Here is a 19,897-nt window from a genome sequence, read left to right as displayed (position 1 = left end):
GCATGGATGGAATATTCCCAGCGTTGATCCAAAAAGAGGAGAAAACACTGGTTCCACCCTTGGTTGAGATTTTTAAGGCGAGTCTGATTTTGGGGCACATACCTAACGACTGGCGTCAAATCCGGGCTGTCTTCATTCCGAAGGCAGGCAAGAGAGATAAAACCAACCCCAAAGCATTCAGGCCGATAAGTTTATCCTCTGTAATGCTCAAAATTATGGAAAAGGTACTATGCGAGTACATAAATCACAAATTTATGAAAGCAATGCCTTTGTCAAAAACCAATTCGCTTATCAAAGTGGAAAATCTACGATCTCGGCACTACATACGGTAGTTCAAAATCGAAAAACACTTAATGCAAAAGAAATTGCTCTTGTAGCATTTCTTGATATTGAGGGCGCATTCGATAACGCTTCTTATTCGTCTATAGGGTCAGCAATGTTGAGGAGAAAATTCGACCCATGCATTGTTACCTGGGTACATGCTATGCTAGCTAATCGGAAAATCTCCTCTGAGCTTAGCGGTTCATACATCACTGTTAAAGCAACAAGGGGGTGTCCGCAAGGCGGAGTGCTTTCTCCTTTGTTGTGGTCACTGGTGGTGGATGAGCTTCTAGACAGCTTAGAGAGAAGAGGCTTCGAAGTGGTTGGATGCTGATGACGTTGTCATTATTGTACGAGGCAAATTCGAAAGTGTTATCGTGGAAATAATGCAATCTGCCCTAAATCACACTTTTTCCTGGTGTCAAAAGTATCAACTAGGCATAAATCCTACAAAAACTTCCATTATCCCTTTCACCAAACGGAGAAAGGTACAACTGAAACCCCTTTTCTTGAATCAAACACAATTAGTTTATTCAAGTGAAGTAAAATATCTAGGTGTCATACTCGACGCAAAGCTTAATTGGAACTCTCATCTCCAATCAGTTGTGCAGAAAGGTCTCAATACACTTTGGGTTTGTTCAAAAACCCTTGGTGAAAGATGGGGCCTAAAACCAAGTATGATCATGTGGATATATAAAACCATTGTCCGTCCCAGGACAACTTACGCTTCCCTTGTCTGGTGGCCTAAAACTAATGAGGCTGCTGCAAGGGCTAAGCTCAACAAAATCCAACGCACCGCTTGCATAGCCATCACTGGTGCAGTTCGTAGTACACCCACTTTGGCCCTAGACGCAATGCTTCACCTGCCCCGGTTAGATCAATTCATAAAGCTGGAAGCGGAAAAAAGTGCTCTAAGGTTAAAGAGAACAAAAACACTGCTGTCGGGAGACCTTACGACCTTACCTTACCTCAGCATATTAAATGAATTTGCCATAAATCCCGCAATAGGAATTTGTAGTGACTGGATGGAAACGGTAGTCAATTATGACTTACCTTACGATGTGTTCATTCCTTCCCGCCAGGAGTGGGAAGGAGGTGGACCCAACGTTCCAACAGGCTCTATAAATTTCTTCACAGATAGTTCGAAAATGAATAATCTGACAGGATCCGGAATCTATGGCCCTACAACAAAAATTTCTGTCCACTTAGGACAGTGGCCCACATATTTCAGGCGGAAATATATGCAATATTAGAATGCGTGTTATTATGCCTGAGGAGAAAGTATAGATTTGCAAAAATATGTATTTTCTCTGACAGCCAAGCAACATAAGTCGCTTAATAACTACACTTGTAACTCAAAGCTAGTGTGGGAATGCATTCTGGCTTTGAAAAACTTATCCATACGCAATCGAGTCTACCTATATTGGATCCCAGGACATACGGGTCTAGAGGGAAACGAGATTGCTGATGAGCTAGCCAGGAATGGATCTAATGAAAGGTTCATTGGCCCTGAGCCCTTCTGCAGGATCTCAGACTGCTCTGTAAAAATGGAACTGAACAAATATATGGTCAGTCAAATCACATCAAACTGGAATGCACTTCCCCATACGAGCCAATCCAAAAGGCTCGTAACGATTAACCCCAAGAAAACCCAACAACTATTAGGTCTCAACAAAGGGATCTCAACATCTACACCGGTCTAATAACTGGACACTGCCCTGCAGATACCATCTACAAAAGATCGGAGCAATCAAACCTCAAATTGCCGCTTCTGTGACGAGGAGAGAGAAACATCAGAACACATCCTCTGCTATTGCAGTGCACTCACCCAACGTAGGTTCAAAGTTCTCAGCAAGCCCTTTTTAGGGCCTGCTGACATATGGATCTTATCCCCCAAGGACGTGGTTGGCTTCATAAAGCTAGTCTCGCCAGAACGGGGAGTCACATATTGTAACTCAGGATCTCTATTCATCAATAATAGATGGTCTTGAGTTCAGTCGATACCAAGGTACCGTTTTGCTTCGAAAAGCCGGACGCTTCGAAAGCCGGACACTTCAAATGTTATTTGACTTTATTTGCCATCCTAACAAGTATTTCTTGGGTTATCAGTGCAGAGAACGATTCTTAGACTTGAAACCATTTTAACAAATGTAAGTAATCCATGATCTGTGGTAAAAACTTGAAAATTAGAGGTAAAAGTTGAAGGCATGTCATAATCAACGGTGGATTTCGTTTTTCTTAGAATGCAGCTTAAGTCTCAATATTACAAAATCTAAGCTCATATTTTCTATATTCTATCCTTTGCAAGGGGTATTAGTAATTAATTAACATAGTATGATATCACTCTTTGTCATGAATTAGAGAAATTGCTTGGGAATTCATAGTTTTATAATTTTTATGACATTTTCTGTATGTCCGGACTTCGAGGCAAGTTTTTACAATTGCTTCGATTTCCGGACATGATGAAATGATGTTAAATAACTGTTTATCAGTTAAATTAATTGAAATCAAATGATTCGTAATGAGCAAGCATAGTCACTATTTCATTAGATTTGAGTTGCTACACCCCAAAAGGAACATTGCTTGTTCTCAACTTATCGATATATACTTATACACATATTGTTAATGGTATCACTTTATTAATTGCACACAAGTAGCAAAACTTGCTTTCAGTTTCTTGTGAAAGGTTGTTTTTAAAAGTATTTTTTCAACCATTCACATTTTTGTAGAAAAAAAAACAAGTTCGTAAAAGTAGTTTTTTTTAACAGAATTGTAAAAAAACACGTTGTGAACGACACGTAACAAATAAAAAAACTCAACATTTCTCGGATATATTCAGTGAGATGGAAATCGGCACAGTTCCCCCTATCATATTTATTTCTGGTATTATTGATTAAAAAAGAATTTTGGTCATCTAATGATTCTCATGATCTGTTGCAGTTTATCCACGTTGAATTTGAGAGAGTTTTGAAGAAAATGTTTCATTACCCTCAGACACGTCAAATGTCAAAAAAGCGTTCTACCTTGAAAAATGAAAGGGGAGGGGATGGTGGGGGAGATTGTATGAAATTATTAGATTCCCAATGTTGTATATTGCAGTTAATTGCTCCCGCTTGGTTTCAAATGGTGTTTTTTGGTAGTCCTGGACAAACTCGGAGCAGAAACGTTGGATAGTACACACAACCGGGGGATGCCAGATTTCCATACAAATGTGTATAGAAACCTTACCTTACGGATTTATATTAATCGAGAAATATGAATGCTATATCCTAAATGGCTTTGAACGGATTAAATTGGCTATTTGAGAATCAATAAAGGCCGAACTCGAAGTGTCCGGAAATTCGAAGCAAAATTGTCCGGTATTTGAAGCAACCCTTATACTGTGTCCGGATTTCGAAGCAAGCGATATTCAATGTTTTCGATTATATTTGCTATTTCGTGCATACAAAATGTCATTTTCAGTACACTACAGCAAATTTGATAAGTTAATCTTGACAGGATGTGCTATCATTAAGTGTCAAGTACTAATTTCCGTTTGAAATATTGAACTGAAAATTCAGCAGTGCTTAGGTGTCCGGACTTCGAGTCAAAACGGTATCTCAGTGACAAACATGTTACTGAGATAACTTGCGTATTTCACAGCAAAAGGGTATATCACAATAGTCCTAAAATCTGGACGCAGTGATCTTCACCCGACAAACGAGGAAAAAAAAAAAGGTCAACTAGAAGTGCTCGAAAAATGGAGCAATCATGTGTTTGAGTTTGAGATTCAGGGTGTTGGTGGCCTGAGGCCGCTAAAGCTAAGCTAAAGCTAAGCTAAAGCTAAGCTAAAGCTAAGCTAAAGCTAAGCTAAAGCTAAGCTAAAGCTAAGCTAAAGCTAAGCTAAGCTAAGCCTAAACTAGCTTAGCTAAAGCTAAGCCTAAACTAGCTTAGCTAAAGCTAAGCTAAAGCTAAGCTAAAGCTAAGCTAAAGCTAAGCTAAAGCTAAGCTAAAGCTAAGCTAAAGCTAAGCTAAAGCTAAGCTAAAGCTAAGCTAAAGCTAAGAGCTAAAGCTAAGCTAAGAGCTAAAGCTAGGCTAGGGGAGCTGAGGTGGTGAGCTGGGAGCTAAAGTGAGGCTGGGCTGGAGCTGGGAACAGGGGTGGGCTGGGAGTGGGGGCTGGGCTGGGAGTGGGCTGGGGCTGAGGCTGGGGCTGGGAGTGGGGAACAGGGCTGAACAGGAGCTGAGTGGGGAGTGAGAACAGGTGGGCTGGGGTGGGGTGGGAGGTGGAACAGGGAGGTGGGGAGGAGTGGGGTGGGAACAGGTGGGAACAGGGGTGGAACAGGAACAGACAGGGTGGGGTGGAGCTGGGAACAGGTGGGAACAGGTGGTGGGGCTGGGTGGGGTGGGGCTGGAACAGGGTGGGGTGGGAACAGGTGGAACAGGGCTGGTGGGGAACAGGGGTGGGGTGGGAACAGGGTGGGGTGGAACAGGGGTGGGGTGGGGCTGGAACAGGCTGGTGGGAACAGGGTGGGAACAGGGAGCTGGGGGGCTGGGAGGGTGGAACAGGGGGCTGGGGTGGGTGGGGCTGGGGCAGGGTGGGAACAGGGTGGGCTGGGGCTGGGGTGGGAACAGGGTGGGGCTGGGGAGGCTGGTGGTGGGGCTGGAGGTGGGAGTGGGGCTGGGTGGAACAGGCTGAGGCTGGGCTGGGGTGGGGCAGAACAGGGCTGGTGGGAGCTGAACAGGGGTGGCAGGAGTGAACAGGAGGTGGAACAGGCAGGTGGGGTGGGAGCTGGGAACAGGGGAACAGGGTGGGAACAGACAGGGGTGGAGTGGAACAGGAACAGAACAGGTGGGAACAGACAGGGAGTGGAACAGAACAGGTGGGGAGTGGAACAGGTGGAACAGTGAACAGGAACAGGAACAGTGGGGAACAGGTGGGGTGGGTGGGGTGGAACAGGGTGGGAACAGAACAGGTGGGCAGGTGGGGTGGAACAGGTGGGAACAGGGGGGGGTGGGTGGAACATGGGGTGGGGAACAGGTGGGACAGGGTGGGGTGGGAACAGGGTGGGAACAGGTGGGGGTGGAACAGGGGGTGGGGTGGTGGGGCTGGGGTGGGGTGGAGCTGGCTAAACAGCTAAACAGGTGGGGTGTGGGAGCTAAAAGCTAAGCTAAAAAGCTAAGCTAAAAGCTAGCTAAAGCTAAGCTAAAAAGCTAAGCTAAAGCTAAGCTAAAGCTAAGCTAAAGCTAAGCTAAAGCTAAGCTAAAGCTAAGCTAAAGCTAAGCTAAAGCTAAGCTAAAGCTAAGCCATATTCGAGGTAATAAAACTAGAGCATTCGTTATTTTCAGACAGTTAGAAATCACAACAATGTTGCTGTTCCTGCATATTTTCATCACTAGATTAAATGCTTATCATTTTCTATCCCTTCATTAATTCGGTCGGAATACGGTATGAAGAGAAGAAATTTTTGGAAAGAGAACCTTTGGAATTCGGCTGCAGAATCACAAAAACTGTATCTTTTTATGTTCATGTTTAAGTGTTTTAGGTGCTTAGACCGAGCTTCATTCCAATACAATGGATGTTTACATTTTACTGGCCTTTTTCGAAAAGCTCGCCTCTGTATTTCGACCCGTCGTCGCAAAATTCTCGCTTTGGCAAGGGAAGTCCGGGACTGGGATCCACTCCCCGGCCCCGAACGGCCATCGCATAGTACCACCACTACAACAGTGTTGATGTAGTTTAGCACTGATCGATATTGGAATCGGTGCACACCGGACACGTTCGACAGCGGTTTCCTCCCTTCGGTGCATGTCAATTTCAATCACGTTCGGTTAACAACTTCAATTTTCGGTCATTTGCCAGTTGTAGGTACAGGTTTTAAAATTCTATACAGATACGGGATGTGCTCTGGTTTCGGATTCCGTAGACAGCCAGTCAGTGCGAGAACATGGAAGAGGGTGAAAGGCGATCCCATTGGGATCCGATGCTTTACAGAAAATGTGCCTGGATGAATCGGGGCCTCACGTGACACGTGATGACGGGTTTCTATGGACATTAGTGATTCGGTTTTAGTTTTGCTAGGAGATGTACTTTTTTATTTTGAAAATTTAGGATTCACTTTACAACTTTGCTTAAGAATGTCCTGATCGCGAGTAGCGACTTAGTGAATTTTCAAGATTTGGAGTTGATCGCTCACTAAAATTCGTGAATCTCATCGAGGCTTCCATAATATGTATTTATCGAATAGCGGACTAATCGTTTGTTGCTTTGGATTTAAAGTTAAAATATCATTCAGTAGTGGTTTTAAGCGTCCCTAAGTGGGTTGAATAATTCTAGATTGCTTTGAGAATAGGTCGTATGTGCAAAAGAGAGATTCTCTTTGATCTCGCTCTCTTTCGCTAATATATCGGCTAGTTTTGCATGTTTTGCTACATTTCTACTTCAGCATGATAGACAAAGCTATTGTCTTTGGATATCTGCCAAGAAATTCGAAGTAAACTTTTGCATAGTTTCGTAATAATCGAAAGAGAATAGATCCAAAGAGAGACTCTCTTTTGCACATACGACCTATTTTCAAAGCACTCTAGAATTACAAACAATTTTGTTAGATGTTTTTAGCTGAAGATTATTTCAAACAATTCATACGTCTCAGTTTATCCCTAACGATATACCATCAAGAATCTCTCCCGAATGAGGCTCCACGTAGCTCTAACCCTCACCTCGCTTATCCGTTACCACTGAATGCCAAAACTAAAGTTTCATTTCCGGTGCAAAAGCGTAGAAACATTTTCATTAAACTTAATGGATTTCTGTGATAAAACGGAGGAGATTTCAAACATCGATAAGCACAAGATGGGAAAACTAAATCTCCCCCCAACTGGAAAGCACTGCTCCAGCAAGAGTAGCACAACTCGTTTTGTTGCACTTTGGTGTAGCGCTTGGGACTATATCCGGCAACGGCAACACGGAGGGATTCACTCATCGCGTATCGCGTAACAGTTATCAGCATGGCTCACGGTACACGGTCCCGAGTCTCGCCGATAAAGACGGTACAACTTCCGATGTCACCAACAATGTTCACTGCCGGGTGTCAGTTGTGCATGGTGCGGTACTGGATTCAGAACAGTAAGTGGTGGTTCGATTTGAAAGTTTGGCACACGGGTGCGTGCATAATTTACTACATAATACGTGAAATATCGAATATGTTATGCACAGTCTTGAAAAATTTTAGTTTTATTTTTTGTTTAATTTAAATTATTATCTTTTTCTGACATAGTTTAACAATCAACTTACTTTGTTAATTCCATCCTCCTTTACCAAAAATGGAACAATAAAAAAAAAATTTTGGGCAATGGTGAAAAAATGTTGAAATCACGACGACCATCGTTTTAGAGCACACCTACCAATATATGTACCAGCAAGTGAAGAGGTAGGGATGAACGATGCTATTTTCGAGGCTAGAGAAGATTGCTTGCTGCTAATCCGAGCTGAGATTGATATCAAATGAAAAACATATTTTAATCCACCACTAATACTTTACTTTAATTGATATCTCAACCAGTTTACTACGCAGTCTTTAAAGATTGAAATAAGATTAGACATATAACCAACGTTTCGACACAGGGTTAAAGTATTCTTCAGGGGAAACCATAGTTAATTGGATAATGAGTTTATTATTTCGATGAGTCTTTGGAAATATTCGGAGCTCATGTTCTCTATTTAATTTTAACAAGGGTGTGAGGGTGATTCGGAAAAGTGGAAGGGCGCGCGGAAAGAGTTGTACTATTTAGAAAACGTACAATTTAGTGTAACTTCTAATCCTCTTGAATAATTTCAGCCAAGTTTGGAATACATATTTTTCATCCACCACCTATGTGGAAGTTTGGAGGGGAAAGGTACCCTTTCGAAAACGATCAGCTTAGTATAACTTCTGGATGCATGGATCGACTTTAACCAAATTTGGAACACGTAGAGTACCTGGACAACAACAAGAACTACTTTGAATGCATTATGGAGGATGATCTTCAGGCTTTAACTATATTATATTCCTATAACTATATTATATTCCTTAACTATAATATATTCCAAGATGGGGTGGTTCACACAACTTGATTTTTCTTCTGAATTAAACAAATACTGAATCGAATTGAATCAGAAAATCGCCAACATGACCAGCATTGAAATTATCGTGCTCCATCATTAATTCCTATGGGAAGATTACCTTCAAGTGAGACGACTCATTGTTGTTTACGTTTATCTGTTTTTACGCTTTTTGGATCTGTGAAATATTGAAATTATATTGTTGTCAATTACGGTCATAACATGTAATAGAAAATGACTTGGTTTACCATAACCACATTAAATGCGGGAGCACCAAAAGAATATCTGTCACTCGTTTTATTCTTCACTCTCAAAATACTATGGAAGTTCGATGAGACATCGAATGGCATCAGATGTAACGCTTTCTATGGTATGCGATTTACGATGAACAAATTTCTTTCGTCCCGATGGAATGCCCTTACAGGCTCACAAGAGACCGAGGAATCCTCTTAACCTCCGTGAGCGCCACGGGAAAAGGATATTTGGTTATATGATAAGGTAATCGGTAGGAAGTCGCCTTGGCAAACGACCAAATAATTATTTTGTACGAAATTATGTCAAAGTAATTTGCTCACACGCACAAAGCAGAACTAAGCATACCGACGATCGCGCGATCAATAGATAAAAAATAGATAGAAAATATGAGCAAACGAGCACTCTACCGATCGCACCAACTGAAATAAACATCCAGATCCGTGCCTGAAACGAAACACGCTCAACTACTCACTTACAAAATTGTAGTACATTGTAAATATGTTTTGTCTTTTTCGTACCACTAAGTTGTACCGGAAGGCTATTATTTCACTCTAAAATCGAACTTTTTATACAAGGTTCGGTGACCCATGGTATTATATACCAATCGTCTCAGCTCGTCGAACTGAGCGATTGTCTGTCTGTCCGTGTGTATGTGTGTGTGAATACAAAATCCGAAAAACATAAGCCAATTTTTCATCAGTAATTCTAAGCCGATTTTCTCGCACCAAGTTTTCGCCGGGAATACGACGGGGGTCAAACCCTAGTTGATCACTATTGTGCATAACAACGATCGGTCATTGTGTTATGAAGAAAATAATATATCTAGGGTAACCGTACCCTTATAGTGGAGGTAGCACCAATAGTGGAGGTAGTGGGGTTTTAATGAGATTTATCGTAATTATACACTTTACGATGATTTCAGTTGATGTGTCGTGCTTCAAATATCCTGTTAAATGCAACTTATCCTAAGATTTCACTTGAAAAACTATTGAAAACAATAATTTTCCTTAATAAAATTAACTCCCTTGCACCTATAGTGGTGCAACTGTACCAATAGTGGCGAGTCTCATAAGATATCAATGGATAGCACCACTATGGGAACCAAAATTAATTTTTACCGCCACTAATGGAACAGTGTATCCATTACACTACAAAAATTCCACACAGAAAGCTACTGCCATCCCAATTCAGCACGGATCTGATGAAGCGCTGCTGACTGATGATCAAGGTGTGCAAGGTGTGAATGTGTGCAAGAATGAATCGTAGTCATCAATACTGCTGCCTCTGAACCAAACGATGGTGCATCTTCTTCAGCAATATTACCCCGGTTTCCAGCAGGGTTGCTGGTACTATGGATTGGAGTCATTTTTCTCGCAGGATGTATTAAATCATTGGAACTCGATTCCCATTTGGTGAGATCATCCCAATATTATTTTAAATTCTCTGTTGTTATCTATTTATTGCATTTAACTATCGTATCATTGGTCTTATCTTTGGTTCTCAATTGATCCTTTTTCTTCAAAACTCATTTACTGGATGGGTCGGATACTCAAGTCGACGTTCGCTACAGACTCTGCGTTTGCGCAATGGCTAATGAGATTTCGATGATAAGAGTACATGTTCGTAATAATTCAGTAATTTTTCCTAGTGATTTTTATCATTATTTGCTTTTCAAGTTATTCAAGACGTCATGCCTTGATGCTAAATAATGTTATAACGTTTTAGTCCAAATCTGTTTTTTAAATTTTAAATTTTTATTTGTTTTTTGAAATTATTTTTAAATTATTATAGTTTTCTTATTATTATAATTGATTCTATTAACAGCTATACTTACTTGAGTCGTGTCCAAAACTAAAACTAGTGAGCAATCGTCAATTCTTTCCTTTCTTTCTTTTGTTGCTATATAAATTTAAAAATTTGAAATTAAACACTAAATACGTACAGGGCATCGTTTGCTGATATTGCCGCGGATATTGTGGGAGTCCCACGGCAGTGGTGCAATTTATCAACAATGCCTGCTGAGTGTGATTCTTTTGTTTTGTATTTTTCTCTGCTCCTCTTTGCCTATGACGGTGCCTTTCAGTCAGAACGACAAAGCAGGAGTAGCTTAGCAAACTCGGTTTGCCAACAACGGGCTGAAGCTGATGATCATTCGGCACAAATTTCCTGTCATTGTCTTTCAAGTGATAGTATTCACCCATGCATTTATATAGGGCCGTCGCATTCATACAGCAGCGAGTGAACCGAATAGACTGTTAGTGCGGGCTGCGTGTGCAATGAGAAGAGAGGTAGTTTGTTTACTTTATCTTTGATTGTTGCTGCTAACCATTTTCAGTTTTCACTGCTAGGAAATGAGTGTGAAGAGGGAATGTTATCAATATCCAACAAATTTCAGTCACTGAGATTGAGAATTCGCACCACTAGTCCTAGGTATCCAGTTCACGCTTTAGTTAGCAGCGGTGGCTCTTCTCGACCTTCTATTCCCTGAGTAGCTAGTACGAATAAGGGCGTCCTTGTGAAGCTTTGCTGTACCTGTTATGAACAACTAGTACATCCCATTCCCTACACATTCTGAAGAAATATTCTTTCTTCAGAAGTCAATCCTTTTTGTAGTACTAGTCTGCATAACAATAAGGTACCATTACGGAGCATGAGATATGATCAAATTATTTGTAGTACTACTGGATCAACACTCGCAGCTGGGTGAGGGATAGAGGATGACACACACACATGACGCAAGCAAATTATCGGTTAGTTTTCTAACAAACTAAGCAAGCGACGCGCGAAATTACCAATTTCGTTTTGCATATCATCGATGTTTTTCTTTATTTTGTCGAAGCCGGTGCGTGACTTACACGAGCTTAAGAAGAACGTCCCGAAAGCGGGCAGTTTAATCATGAAGTGTCTCGTGAAATGTTGCGGCCGGAGCAGTGGGAAGTGTCCGGAATTTAGTTTTTTTTTCGCTTCCTTACGGAGGAGGGAATCACAAAATCCCGATGGATTAAATTCTGCCGATTAAATCCGGATGTGGAAATCAAGCCAAATTCTTGATTTTTTTCGTTTTTCAGGCGCATTTCGAAGAATCCTGTTTTAAAACGTGTGCGAAAAGACGGAAGTTGCAATGCAAAAATTCTCTTCCAACCATCCATGCTTACACTGCGGATCCAGATTCGGATGACGATCACTTCACTGATTTGTTTAAATCACTTCCTCTGTATTCCTTTCCGGATCTTCAAGATCACAATTACGCAAATTTTGGCACCGTAATTGCGGATTGGGTTGACATTGAAGAACGTGAATAAAGCGATGAAGAAAATAAATCAATGACCGATGGGCAAAGGGCATCAGTGCAAGAATGTAGTGAGTTGGGTCATGAAGCGAAAATGCCGGATATTTCTGAAGATGAAGTGTGTAGAGAACGTGCTTAAAATTATTATACTGTTAGTTTTTGATTTTTTAGTTACCCAATTCTGATTTTCCAAACATCCATTATCCTAACCCAATATTTTTTCAGTTTTATATTGCAAATTTTGCGCCGTGTTCGACTCCCATGCAAAAAATATTGTCCCACCAAAATATGTTCCCACCACTTTCACCATATATGGATGAAGTCTCCACTACAAGAAAGAGCTTTTTGGGGTGTGGAAAAAGGTGCAAGAATGATGTTTTGGATTAAGCTTCCGCTAATTTCTATACAATAGGATGTGTGAGCATTTGTTTTGGTAGCTGGTTGGTTTCACGGAAGTCTATTCTTCGGTGAGAAAAGCAATAATTTTACAATTTTACAATACATTGGAGTTGATTTTCACGCAGGGAATAATTGCTACACTTTTTCCAAGTCGTTTGATATAAATATTTCAAAAACCTATTGTAAGATATCAGCGCTATTGCCGTTCAAAATCTTTGTCATGCAAGTTATTCTACACCCTGTCCCGTATTTTCCGGTAAGACGTGGTAAATTTAAAAAATAGCTTCCCGTCAGAAATCTCTCTCTGAACCTTACATGTAATATATAGAATAAATTATTGGGTTTCCAGAAAAGGATCTGAGAATCCCAATTGCAATGATTTTAATAACTGTCAGTGGCGTAGCCAGGGGGGTGGTTTTGGGCATAAAACCCCCCCCAGAGACAAAATTTTTAGAAGAAATTTTTTTTTTCGAAAAAAAAATGTTCAGAAAACCCCCCCCAGACCAATTTTCTGGCTACGCCACTGATAACTGTTAAATCCAATTTCGAGTAAGAGATAAATTCTTTCGTGAAAATATCGTTCGCAATGCGTAATGTTTTGAAATAGCAGGAAGATAGCGAAAGCTTTTTTAGAAAATCCGCTATCCGTTGACATTCCGCTCAAGGATGTTATTGGTCATTTAGTAATCAGGGTTCGATCAGCTAGTAGTTTGTCAACAAAGTTTTCCATTTTTTTCTAGGACAAAGTCTTCATGTGATTCTTAAAACATGCCATTAGTTTATTTATACCTTGGAGGGAGAAACAGATTCAAACAGTGTTGGGAAATGTACAGTAAAACACTGTGATTATGCGAATGTTTACATTTTATCCGGTCAAATTTCACGCACCGTACAAACCGAAACAGTTTTCCAAAAAAATGTGCGCCTCATTGTGACATTTTTTTACCGATGAGGCAAACTGTTTGTATGTTCCTGCCTGCTGCTGCGTGAGAGTCGAGCGGTCGGTGCGATCAGCAGATTTCTTGTTTCGGTTCGTGCGCAGCGCAAACAGAACAGAATCGAGTTTAATTGCCTGTGGCGCAAAGCCTAGAAAGAATGCTAGCCGTTGGTACTAATTCAATAGTTCTAGTCTCCAAAATGAGCAAGGAGTAAAGAAATAATCATTTACCACCAAAAACGGTCATACGTCGTGAAATGAGCGTACAGAAACATTAATTGTGGGGAGAGAAAATAATAAAATCATGTTCTGACTGTCTTCTGCTTGGTCGTGGCTGCTGCTGCGACTGCCGTGTTTTTGTTATTCTTTTACTTCGTGGCAGATTGAATGATAAAAAGAAATGTCAACCGTTCCCGTCCCTGGATTCAAAAAATGTGTGTGTCAAGCCGAGCCGAAATCTAGCTGTCATGTAATGTCAGTGCGAGTCGAGACCAAAACTCTCGACAAGAAAATTTTCTAAGGCTATATAACAACAATAACACACAAAACAAAATTTGGTCTTTTCAGGTGGCGCCTATGTTGATTGTTTATTCTTGTTGAAAATTTGCTTGTTGACTGACGACAGTATTTAATCATTTGATGTATAGTATCGAGAGCTCCCTCCCATATTTATATATAAACCATTACATACTAAGCATCAGGGTTGTAAATATTTGGCAGCACTGGATGAAGGTGATGTTTTTGCCTTTCTCGTACAACAAAGTTGTACCGAAAGGCTATCATTTCACTCCAAAAACGAACTTTTTATAGAAGCTTCGGAGACCCATAGTGTTATATACCATTCGACTCAGCTCGATGAGCTGAACAAATGTCCGTCTGTCCGTGTGTATGTGTGTGTATGTGTGTGTGTATGTGTGTGTGTATGTGTGTGCACAAAAGCTAAGAAAAACATTAGACAACTTTTCATATAGTAATTTTTAACCGATTTTCTCGCAACAAGTTTCATTCGACAGGGGGCAAAGGCTAGTTGATCACTATTGAATTTTAAAACGATCGACCGTTGCGTTTGAAAGTTATAAAGATAATGGTACATCGAACCATATTCACCATATAAGGTTGGTGTCTTGGCTAAATGCGAGAAAGGCAGTATCACTACTCGGTGAATTAAGTTGGGTTTTTTATATCATATTTTTATTTTCTTCCTGCTTTGAAATCAACCTCACATTCCCGGAGAGGCAGAAAAGTAAACAACAGAACTCACATCACCCACTGCGCCGCGAAGATGAAACTTACCACAGCAAAATGTACACATTCACCCAGCAAATTGAAAAAAATCACCACGCGTTTAAATGGGCCACTCACAGTCATACAGTAAGGCGCGAACTGAGCAGCCTGTCAGAGCGACTTGTGAGTGGCTGAATGCGAAATTGAATAGTCGGTGTTGGAAATGATTTTTCGGCTGCACCCAGTCGCACTCACCACGGCGGCGATGAAGGCGACTGCAGATTATACTGAGATCCATGTTTTTCACTGCATTGACTGTGAAATATTTCTACCCTGCTAAGCATACCATTACATTCTAAGCATGAAATGCTGAAGAAAACAGGAATGAAAAGTAAAACGTTACAATCATTGTTTTGTGTTCGGACCTAACGGAATGTTCACGCAGAATCATGACAAAACAAAACATCAAAAGTAAATAATCGGGCCATCGCGAAACGTCTCATAAAATACCTTATTGAGTGGCGTGTCGTACATCCTAGATCTTTTTTTCTAAAAGATATTTTAGTCATAAGATTAGAATTGTCGCTGTCCGGAACATCTATTGCTGGCGAGGATAGGGTGCTAAATGTAAATGAAGAAGAAATCCAACATGTTTCGAACAGCAGAACAAAGGGAACCGAAGCGACAATCTTTATCTTGTAACTAAATTATCTCTAGGAACTTTTTTAAATATGCGTAGGGTAAAACGTCCTATTATGGAGGGGTTAAGCACCGTACAAAGCAAAATTGATTACAAAAATTCTTCAAAAATTACCTGTTGGTCGATTTCCACATTGTAGTAGTTGAATAGGATGCTCGTTAACTATAGTTTCGTAAATATTACGTCAATTGTGCTGAACTTATGTTGTTTTGTTTTTTTTTTACAATAAAAACAAACTACCGCAATAATAGGACGCAGTTGCCTATCGTTGTGATATTTTTTGAAGGTCAGTCCTATTGTTGCGGTATTGCATGTAATTCTTATGGAGAGCGATACCGCAACAATGGGAGCTTAGCACTACCGCAATAATAGGCTCAAAGGATTCAAATTTTTAACGAAAAATGTTGATTTTTCATCATTTTTAACGGAATTTTGTCAAACAAAAGCTGCTCTAGTCGTTAATCCGAAGAGTTTTAGCGTACCCACAATTGTTTTCAATGGTATTATATCCAGAATGGACTACTTGACCACTACCGCAACATTAGGGCATACCACAACGATAGGACGTTTTACCCTAACTGTATTTGCCCTTGAAATTTGGAACGACTCATACTCTCTCTATTTAGCACTTGTCGTTTAACTTTTCTACCAGATAGATCGCTATCAATTTTTTCTGTCGGGTGAATTAGTTGACAAGAATAGTTTGAATTAAGAGCACAATCGTCATTCCAAAAATCAAGGTCAGAATCAATTAGGCCCATTTGAAAAAAGATCCTAGATCTTTTCTTTTTCTCTGAACAATGGACACCAACTTTAAACGAGATTCACTGTTCGGTTACTACAAGCATTTTTTGTTAAACAACGATCGTTCCTAATATTAGGAGACAATGTTCAATATAATTGTTTGCTTTTTAAAGTTCTCAAGTTTTCATCAGTCTCAATACTCCCCGTTTGTTGAACATTTTCAGCTACACGGAAGAGTTATTTTGAGTTATTTTTTCTCTTCTCTTTCATCCACTCTTTCTTTTGTTGTCAAAAACAAAAGAGCCAAACAATCCAACGACGCCAGTTTAATACGGGAAGCCAATTTTGAGTTTTATTACCTGAGGTCGAAATTAGGTGAATTAAACTTACATTTGGGTAAATAAATTTTCCGTTGGGTACTTTTTTAACATGGGAGTAAAGGCAAACTACTTCGACCCTACTTACTCAATTTTGGCTTACCGTACGGATGCTCGAGGTTGGGTGAATTAAACTCACTATTGGGTAGTTGGTAGCCGCCTCCAAGAATATGGCCATTCGCAGCACCTACTTCCAACACAGCCTCCTGTATCGGTACACCTGGAGATCACCACTGCAGACAGAATCACAAATCGACCACGTTCTGATTGATGGACGGCACTTCTCCGACATTATCGACGTCAGGACATATCGTGGCGCTAACATCGACTCTGACCACTATCTGGTGATGGTTAAACTGCGCCCAAAACTATCCGTCATCAACAATGTTCGGTACCGACGACCGCCGCGGTACGACCTAGAGCGACTGAAGCAACCTGATGTCGCCACTGCATACGCGCAGCATCTCGAGGCAGCGTTGCCGGAAGAGGGTGAGCTCGATGGGGCCCCTCTTGAGGACTGCTGGAATACAGTCAAAGCAGCCATTAACGACGCAGCGGAGAACAACGTCGGGTATATGGGTCGAAGTCGACGGAACGATTGGTTCGACGAAGAGTGCAGACAGATTCTGGAGGAGAAGGACGCAGCGCGGGCGGTCGCGCTGCAGCAAGGTACCCGGCAGAACGTGGAACGTTATAGACGGAAGCGGAGACAGCAGACTCGCCTTTTTCAGGAAAAAAAACGCCGCCTGGAAGAAGCGGAGTGCGAGGAGATGGAACAGCTGTGCCGTTCTCAAGATACACGCAAGTTCTATCAGAAGCTCAACGCATCCCACAAAGGCTTCGTGCCGTGAGCCGAAATGTGCCGGGATAAGGATGGGAGCATCTTGACGGACGAACGTGTGGTGATCGAAAGGTGGAAGCTGCACTACGAGGAACATCTGAATGGCGCTGAGAGTACAGGCAGTGAAAGTCAAGGCAGCGGAGGAGATGACTACGTCAGTTCAGCGGACGATGGAAGCCAACCAGTCCCCACCTTGAGGGAAGTTAAGGATGCCATTCAACAGCTAAAGACCAATAAAGCAGCTGGTAAGGAAGGTATCGGAGCTGAGCTCATCAAGATGGGCCCGGAAAAGCTGGCCACTTGCTTGCACAAACTGATAGTCAGAATCTGGGAAACCGAACAGCTACCGGAGGAGTGGAAGGAAGGGGTTATATGCCCCATCTACAAGAAAGGCGACAAACTGTAGTGTGAGAACTTTCGAGCGATCACCATCCTTAATGCCGCCTACAAAGTGATATCCCAGATCATCTTCCGTCGTCTGTCACCATTAGTGAACGAGTTCGTGGGAAGTTATCAAGCCGGCTTCGTTGACGGCCGCTCGACAACGGACCAGATCTTTACTGTACGGCAAATCCTTAAAAATGCCGTGAATACCAGGTCCCAACGCACCATCTGTTCGTTGATTTCAAGGCGGCATACGACAGTATAGACCGCGTAGAGCTATGGAAAATTATGGACGAGAACAGCTTCCCTGGGAAGCTTACCAGACTGATCAAAGCAACGGTCGATGGTGTGCAAAACTGTGTGAAGATTTCGGGCGAACACTCCTGTTCGTTCGAATCGCGCCGGGGACTAAGACAAGGTGATGGACTTTCGTGCCTGTTGTTCAACATTGCCATGCGGAGAGCCGGGTGTAACAGCCGGGGTACGATTTTCAACAGATCCAATCAATTTATTTGCTTCGCGGATGACATGGACATTGTCGGCCGAACATTTGCAAAGGTGGCAGAACTGTACACCCGCCTGAAACGTGAAGCAACAAAAGTTGGACTGGTGGTGAATGCGTTAAAGACAAAGTACATGCTTGTGGGCGGAACCGAGCGCGACAGGGCCCGCCTGGGAAGCAGTGTTACGATAGACGGGGATACCTTCGAGGTGGTCGAGGAATTCGTCTACCTCGGATCCTTGCTAACGGCTGACAACAACGTTAGTCGTGAAATACGAAGGCGCATCATCTGTGGAAGTCGGGCCTACTACGGGCTCCAGAAGAAACTGCGATCGAAAAAGATTCACCACCGCACCAAATGTGTCATGTACATGACGCTTATAAGACCGGTTGTCCTCTACGGACATTAAACATGGACAATGCTCGAGGAGGACTTGCAAGCACTCGGAGTATTCGAGAGACGGGGGCTTAGGACCATCTTTGGCGGTGTGCAAGAAGACGGTGTGTGGCGGCGAAGAATGAACCATGAGCTCGCCCAACTCTACGGCGAACCCAGTATCCAGAAAGTAGCTAAAGCCGGAAGGGTACGATGGGCAGGACATGTTGCAAGAATGCCGGACAACAACCCTTCAAAGATGGTGTTCGCATCCGATCCGGCAAGTACGAGACGGCGTGGAGCGCAGCGAGCGAGATGGGCAGACCAGGTGCAGAACGACTTGGCGAGCGTGGGGCGTATCCGAGGATGGAGAGATGCGGCCTCGAACCGTGTATTGTGGCGTCAAATTGTTGATTCAGTGTTATCTGTTTAGATGTTAACTAAATAAATGAATGAAATGAATGAATTGGGTAGTTTATTTCTCCGATGACGATTTTGACGTCGCAGTGGGCATTCGTAGAGATGTCGTAAAATCCCGATTAATCGATTAGTTACTAATCGATTACTCTTGATTCTTGTCGATTATTGAATCGATTAATCATTGTATAGTAATCGATTCAAAATTAATCGATTATCACAACGATGAATCGATTAATCGAAATAATCAATTAATTTTCGACATCCTTATGATGTCGTAAAATTCTGATTAATCGATTAGTAACTAATCGATTACTCTCGATTCCTCTCGATTATTGAATCGATTAATCGTTGGGTAATAATCGATTCAAAATTAATCAAGCAGTCAAGTCAAGCAGTTTGACCAACATTGACTCCAGCTCTCGTTTGTTCCAACATCCATCAAGTTTTACCAACAGCGGCACGAACAATTAATTTATTCGACCAACAATATCACACACGAACGACCGAAGCGCTAACTTGAGCACCAACCATCAAAAAATATATGGGGGTTTGTTCAACTTCACTACAAATGCTCAAACATGTTCGGCGAACCTTGACTCCACCCCCGACAACTCAAACCAAAATCAAACCGTTTTAATTTTTTCCAACCGAGCCGCCAACTGTCAAATGGTTGTTCGAACAACTTCACACACGTTCAAACAAAGCAGCAACCGAAGTGTTTTCTTGGGGGCGGAGTCAATGTTCGTCCAACTGCTTGACCGGTGTGTACGTTGCATTACACATCCTTGCGTTGATTGGCTGCCATCCAATTACACGTTGGCGCATCTTTCCCAGCACTATGAAGCCGGTTCCCAGCTTGTTGGAGGTGCCACAGCTTTGATAGAAGATAGCGGCTCGATGCCCGCTTTTCCACACTTTATGTCCTGTCCAGCAAATTTCCGCAGCGGATACATGCATTTTATAGGGCCCTTCTTAGCCGTGCGGTAAGACGCGCGGCTACGAAACAAGACCATGCTGAGGGTGGCGGGGTTCAGTTCCCGGTGCTGGTCTA

The 19,897-nt window shown here is 41.9% G+C and overlaps 1 protein-coding gene across 1 annotated transcript in view; it reads right to left on the bottom strand.

The window, feature by feature from the left end:
- Positions 1-4,395: 4,395 nt before the first annotated feature.
- LOC134222376 (uncharacterized) overlaps positions 4,396-19,897 on the bottom strand; it is a 46,265-nt gene continuing 30,763 nt past the window's right edge. Inside the window, exon 2 of the mRNA XM_062701533.1 lies at positions 4,396-5,434. Coding sequence (XP_062557517.1) covers positions 4,396-5,434 — 1,039 coding nt within the window. The remainder of the gene's footprint in view (positions 5,435-19,897) is intronic.

The sequence above is a fragment of the Armigeres subalbatus genome, chromosome 3, assembly GCF_024139115.2.
Source record: "Armigeres subalbatus isolate Guangzhou_Male chromosome 3, GZ_Asu_2, whole genome shotgun sequence".
Lineage (NCBI taxonomy): Eukaryota > Metazoa > Arthropoda > Insecta > Diptera > Culicidae > Armigeres > Armigeres subalbatus.
This window is presented reverse-complemented; position numbering and strand designations above follow the sequence as displayed.